The following is a 7,375-nucleotide window of genomic DNA, read 5'->3' as shown; positions in this document are numbered from 1 at the left end:
GACCTCCCATGTAGTCAGGTACCGACAACAGAAAACTGCTAGTTACAGTGCTGCTCAGTAATATTCTTTGCTGATAAAATGCACGTTTATTTTAACTATTGGAATAAACTATTATTCAGTACTTTTTTACCGTTTTAAAAATTAAATAAATACTCTTTTTTTTTTTTACAAAATCAGATGGGCTTGGCAAAACCCTCTAGCTTTGATAGATTCTTCAGTTTATGTATTTTTATCTTCAGTTTGAAATATTATTAACAGTACATGTGTGTTTATAAATATTCCAAATCATATTGACAGTATATTCAAGTAAATTGAAAAGCACTAGTTAGGGATTCTGAAAAGAATTCAATTTTTTAATTTTTGAAAGTGTTTAAAAATTGCACATCAGTTGAATCTTTTTTAAAAAGAGTTTTTGTACTTTCACACAAATTACACAAATACACATCAGTTGTACGTATCATAGAAGTCAGCTTGACATACGACAAAATAAATGGAAGGTGCATTTCAAGTGAAGACAAGTCGACTGCTTGTATTCCTAAAATTGTTAGATTTAAAAACTTTTAAAGTAAACTCTTAAGTCTTGTGTTAAAGTTAAATTAAATTGAAACATTTTATTTTTCTAAATTCTTAAAAATTTGTGATGATCGGTCTTAAAAAAGCTACAAAAAGTACCCCAAAAATGCTGGAAAATGCACCATTTAGAACCATTTAAAACAAAATTTTCTCGGGGGAGGCCCCCGAACCCCCCTCCAACACCCCCTCCCATGCCCTCCCCCTTCGGCCCTTTGGGCCTCAAACCCCACCCCACCCCCCCATGAACTTCTGGATCCGCCACTGCATTAGGAAGGATAACTTTATCTATAATCTACAAAGACAATACTTATAAACATCTGATTGCAAAGGGGCTTAAGGGAGGTAATTTTAACAACGGAATACCACTTCAGTAGGTTAAAAAAAGATTTCAAAAAATTTACACATTAACAAGATTAATGAGACGTTTAATTTTAACATGACCTTTGTAAACATTTTCCCTAATTTTTAGTTGGCGGGAAACCTTGATCCAGCAGAAGAACATGTGAAATAAATACTTTCTTGTGTCGTACACGTTATATTATAGAATAATTTCACCAAATACATATAGAAAATTATTTTTACTGATAAAGGCAATGTCACATACCACATAAAGGTCTGTTAAGGGAAACACGACGCTGATTCTAGCGGGGTCAGTGGAAATGGCTACAGATATTCCCGGCAAAAGTGCAGAATTCGGGTGGTTTCGCCCCAATACCTTGTTCGCTCTGAGTGGTTTCGCCCCTTAGGTGTTCGCGCTGAGTAGATTCGCCCCCATTGCATGCCATTGGGTTTACCGATAATTAATGTGATTGCCGGATGGTCGTTTAATCAGTACACTAATGATGAGCAGCTTAATAAAAATTAAAGATGAAAGGCCGCCTTTGTGTTTTTTTTACCAAAAGTTTTATTCGGTATTACCATAACATTTTTTTTTTACAAAGGCAACATGTAGAGCTCTGTATCCATTAATGTATCCATCGATAAACTGTAAGTTGTTTTTTTTGTTACACTAAAAATATAGGGGAATATTAAATGTATTTATTAATTTATATAGGCCCTATTTACTTGTCTATTTAAATAAATGAATCGAGTATACACATTGCATTATATTTCATGCCGGATGGGTTAATTTTGAATTCGTAAAGATTTTCACTCGATATCAGATATCATTTAATTATCTAATTACTGCTGCATATGTGTAACATAAATCACTACATAGAAGAACATATACATACCCTGTAGTTAAAAGGCGCGAAACCATTGAGCTCGATACCACTCAGCGCGAACACGTAATCGGAGCTAACCCACCCGTCACCATAGATTTAAAACAAGTTTAACATGTTGTGAGATGGCCCCTTTGCTTAACCGGATGTCCATCTTTTGAATTAGAAGGTAAAAACAATCATTCAATGCTGAGATGGTAAGTTTCATAGTTCGAGTTTGTTTTTCCAAGAAAGTTTGTTTACAACAATTTATAATTCCTCTTTTTGATTTATTATAATTTTATCATGATTTTTAATTTATGTATGATTCTTCTGATGCAACATAGTTGAAGCCTTTTACACAATGTCATGCCCTTAGCATCTAAATGTACAGTAGTTGAGTAATGTCTAAACCTGTAATTGTGTAGGTTGTCTACATTGAAGCATATAGTCCATGCTTGGTTTTTTAGGTCACCTGAGTAACTCAGGTGACCTATTGCTATCTGTTTTCGTCCGTCGTCGTGTGTCGTGTGTTAACATTTGAACATTTTCAGCTTCTTCTCTGAAACCAACCAAATTTGGTATGCAGCATCTATGGGTAAAGGGGAACATAAATTGTGAATTTCATGGTCCCTACCCCCCCCCCCTTGGGCCTGGGGGTGGGGCCAAAACCACTAAAATTATTGCAATCTTTAAAAATCTTCTCCTTTACTCCTGGACATTGAGTCCTCTACCAAAATTGTGAAATTCATGTCCCCAGGGTCAGGGGTTCTAGTGCTAGGGTGGGGCTATATAGATTATATAGTGAAAATGCATTATTTCTTTAAAAATCTTCTTCTCTGCTCCTGGGTATTAAATAAACTAAGTACATAGTTATGATGAGCAAGAGTGCCTCTTCCAAAACTGTGAATTTTATGGCCCCAGGGTCAGGGGTTCTAGCGCTAGGGAGGGGCTATATAGATTATATAGTGAAAATGCATTATTTCTTTGAAAATCTTCTTCTCTGCTCCTGGGTATGAAATAAACTAACTAAGCACATAGTTATGATGAGCAAGAGTGCTTCTTCCAAAATTGTGAATTTTATGGCCCCAGGATCAGGGTTCTAGTGCTAGGGAGAGGCTATATAGATTATATAGTGAAAATACATTAATAGCCATTCTTTGTAACCACTTAAACTTTGTTGCCACGCATGGTCACCGATTTTGATGAAACTTCACCCATGCTTAGTACTTGACACCAGAAACAAATATCAAACAAAATTTCGTTGCTATGTGTCTCGGTTGCTATGGCAACAGCCGGAAAAGTTTTAAAAATCGAGATTTTCAACCACTTTAAACCTTGACTGTGGCTTAATAAAAACTAGAAAAAGCAAACAAAACATTCTCACAAAAACATGACACCTTGACGTCACTTATACTGTAAAGAAACTGTTTAGAATATATCTCTAAGTAAGTGGTAACCAAGGGTACATTTGGAATACATTTAAAATGCTGAAATATGATGAAAAATACTCCGTATTCACTAACGGTAGGTGTTACATGCTCAAACTCAATCAACAACATAAGAAAAACAATGAAAATGTTTGACCTTAAGTATATAAGTATAAACAATATCAATATATAAATAACTTTTATGGTTGCCATGGTAACACAAATTAACCATGCAAAACCAGTCACTAAGATTGGGTTAATGCTACTGTCTTGAGGAAAAACATGAAAATTCAAGACTGGCAAATATGCATCCTTAGGACCTTGCAACACCAAAACCATAAGAAAAATTGGGTATAATTGCTACTTTGCAGTGTTGCCATGGAAACAAAGTACCAGTGCTTAACAGTGAATTTTTTTCGCTGCATTAAGAATTAAATTGCCATTTAATCAAGAAACAAATTAAAGGACTCGGCTTTAATAATACTTATCTGTTAGAACTGAAGTTGAATATCATATATTGATAAAATTTGATGAATAAAACAACACTGTTGCTATGGTTACCAAGAAGGGAAAATGTTCGATTTTGTGAACTTTATATCAATATTAAACCCTGTGTGCCAACTTCTTGCATCCACTTAGAGATTGGATGATAGTCAAAATTAAAAGTCAAGTTAGCTGTTAATAAATATCAATCATAAAAGTTTTTGGAATCTACATTTAAGGGAACGTATCCAAGGAAAGAAAATATTTTGCAGGTTTTTAAGCATATATTTTCTGCTTATTTCCATAGCAACGCTCTATTTAAAGAATCTAATCTGAATTTTTTCAAATGGGAAAACTTGGAGCACACTAGCATCTTATAAAATTGATCATTAGTTATGAGGAAATGTGCTTTTTTAAAAGATAGGATCAGATTTAAACATACAGATTGTTACTTTGAAGGCTCCCTGTTTTATAAAAACCTTGGCAACCATTGCCAACCAAAATGAAATATCATATTTTGTTCTTAGTATATGTTTCAAGGCTCTTTTTTCTATCATTTGGTCACATTTCATCCTATGACTGCTTTTTATTTTTACGTGTATGACTTTATAAAATTCAATGAATATTTTTTTTTTTTACTTTTGAATACTTTGTTACCATAGTAACGTATGTAATAGTTGATTTACCAAACATGTTTGTCATGCAATGCATTTGAGACATCTGACCTTCACCTTTTGGAAACAGTCATTGCCAATTGTTTGCTTTGCCGCAAATCTTAACTATGGGGCTCTAAACATGTTAAAAATGCCATTTTTCGAACTTTAAGACATGTTGCCATGGTAACTATAAAGCGTAGCAACCAATATTTGCCTGATTTCAGTTTAGGGTATCAATGACTTTTATCATAGAGAGTTTGGAGAAATTCTGAGACTATGCGTGCCACAGCTCCTATATAAAATTTCAAATCATTACAGAGAATGGCTCTTAATTCTTTGAAAATCTTTTCTTTTGCTCCTGGGTTTTATGCCAATGATCCATATATATATATTTATGATGAAGAAAGGTGCATCTAAAAAATGGTTATTTTTTATGTCCCCCCCCCCCCTGGGTCGGGGTAGGGGGGTTACATAGTCTGAAAATAAATTAATGCTTTGAAATCTGCTCTTTGGTATTAATCAACCATTTTATGATAAAATTTGCAAAATTTTGAAATATATGGCACCATGGTCCGTGGTTCCTTTGGGTGAGGTGCAAAACTGGTTATATAGTGGAAGTACATTTTCTCTTTGTTACTCTGATCAACCTCTGGGTATTAATTAATAGAGTAAGCATGCTAAGTTTATAATTATGATAAGCAATGGTGCCTCTTTCAAAATTATGAATTGTAAATTTCATGGCCTCTTGTTTAAAACACAAACCAAAGTTATTTGTTTGAAAGTTGTTACACGATACTCAGGTGACCTATAAGGCCCGTGGGCCTCTTGTTTAATTTCAGTGCAAATAAGATAATGATTTACAATCATTTCTTTTTCAGACATCTCATGAGTCAGAGGATACTTGGACAAATATGTACTTTGAGTTTGACGTTTAAAAAGCTAGTACATTTTATACCACAGAAATCTCTTTATACAACTTTATTGATTCAGACTGGGAAGTTTGAGGCCTTGAGTTCCAATCTACCAGCAGCTCGCTACAGTTTTCATTCCTCTGTTTTGAGATCCATGGCAGAAAATAAGTATGAAAATTTAATTGTGGAACCCCCCCCCCCCCCCCCCCAATTCAGCCAGTGTTATAAGCTGAATTTACTCATAGATCTTTGCACATTTACGTTTTGAATTGGTCAAGGCGTGTGTTAATATTTTAATATTCTATAAATTTTGGTAGATATATCACGGGATATGCCAAACTCGGAACATCAAGTTGCAAGAAATGTAAGCAGAAGATTGACAAAGGAAGTCTCCGCATTGGAAAGGTGGTGTCCAATCCATTTTCTGATGAAGGCGGTGACATGAAGCAGTGGTTTCACCCACAATGCATTTTTGAGACCTTTAAAAGAGCTCGGGCGACCACGAAAAAGATTGAAGAACCAGATGATTTGGAAGGATTCACAGAAATTGAGCAATCTGATAAAGATCTCATCAACAAATTAATTAAAGGTTTGAAATAAAGGAACAGTACTGTATAAAAAGCATGCTGAAACTGTATGATAGCATTATTTAATTCTCTAGTCCTTCTGTTTGACCTTGGCACAAAATTTGCCCAAAATCATAATTAATTTATACTTATATCTCTGAGAATAGAATATGTTTTGTTTCCGTATTTAAATGCAAAATTAAATGATTAGTATACACTGACATGAAAATGTAATCAGTTCTGTGACAATATATAATTTCATAATCTACCATCCAAAGGAATATTCACATTATCTACCCATTGAGTGGAATTCAGGTGTTTATTTTGTATTATATTTTGGTGTCTGTTTTCAGAATTTGTTGCCAACTCCAACAGCAAGTCTCCAGGGTCAGCTAAGAAAAAACCAGTTGCCACTGTACAAGCAACTCTCCCTTTCTCTCCCACAAAACCAAAAGTAAAAGTAGAGCCAGATGACGAAGGTAATGAGTGGAGAAGCTATGTGTATGTACTGTAGACGTACTTTTTTCCAGGGGGTCATAATTCCGCGGAATCTCTATTCCTGTTCAATCCGCTGGTAGTAAATTGCGCAGATATCTTAAGACTCTCTATATATGCCTTATTATACCCCGTTCTGAAGGAGAGGGGGGTATACTGTTTTACTCTTGTGTGTCTGTCTGTCTGTCTAGCTGTCCGTGTAGCTGTGTGTCCGTCCGAAACAAATTTTCGTCACAGTTTTCTCAGCAACTACTCATCGTAGATGCTTGAAATTTTAACACAATCCTCTCTGAGGCATGCCATATGGTGGGATACATTTTTACTCAAATCTGATGTCAACTTCCTGTTTGTCTGTGCGTCTGTCCGTTTCATACATAACAAAATTTCGTCGCAGTTTTCTCAGCAACTACTCATAGTAGATGCTTGAAATTTTAACACAATCTTCTATGAGGCATGCCATATAGTGGGATACATTTTTGTTTATTTCCTGTTTGTCTGTGCGTCTGTCCGTTTCATACATAACAAAATTTCGCCACAGTTTTCTCAGCAACTACTCATCGTAGATGTTTGAAATTTTAACTTAATCTTTTCTGAGGCATGCCATATGGTGGGATACATTTTTGTTTAGATCAAATATCAACTTCCTGTTTGTCTGTGCGTCTGTCCGTTTCATACATAACAAATTTTCGTCGCAGTTTTCTCAGCAACTACTTATTGTAGATGCTTGAAATTTTAACACAATCTTCTATGAGGCATGCCATATGGTGGGATACATTTTTGTTTATTTCCTGTTTGTCTGTGCGTCTGTCCGTTTCATACATAACAAAATTTCGCCACAGTTTTCTCAGCAACTACTCATCGTAGATGTTTGAAATTTTAACTTAATCTTTTCTGAGGCATGCCATATGGTGGGATACATTTTTGTTTAGATCAAATATCAACTTCCTGTTTGTCTGTGCGTCTGTCCATTTCATGCATTACAAAATGTCGCAGTTTTCTTAGCAACAACTCATTGCAGATGCTTGAAATTTTAACACAGTCTTCTCTGAGGCATGCCAT

The 7,375-nt window shown here is 35.0% G+C and overlaps 1 protein-coding gene across 1 annotated transcript; it reads left to right on the top strand.

The window, feature by feature from the left end:
- Positions 1-1,961: 1,961 nt before the first annotated feature.
- Positions 1,962-6,300, top strand: LOC134270074 (DNA ligase 3-like; the record flags this gene model as incomplete). The annotated part of the gene is made up of 4 exons (XM_062752253.1): positions 1,962-1,993; positions 5,223-5,423; positions 5,573-5,844; positions 6,175-6,300. Coding segments are annotated over exons 2-4 (592 nt in total), but the record flags the coding sequence as incomplete, so codon positions are not given.
- Between the last annotated feature and the right edge of the window lie 1,075 nt (positions 6,301-7,375).

Source organism: Saccostrea cucullata, unplaced genomic scaffold (genome assembly GCF_032062105.1).
Source record: "Saccostrea cucullata isolate Sc308-1 unplaced genomic scaffold, CSIRO_AGI_Scuc_v1 ctg18200, whole genome shotgun sequence".
In the NCBI taxonomy this organism is placed as follows: domain Eukaryota; kingdom Metazoa; phylum Mollusca; class Bivalvia; order Ostreida; family Ostreidae; genus Saccostrea; species Saccostrea cuccullata.
Note: the sequence above shows the minus strand (reverse complement) of the source record. Positions and strands in the feature narration are given on the sequence as shown.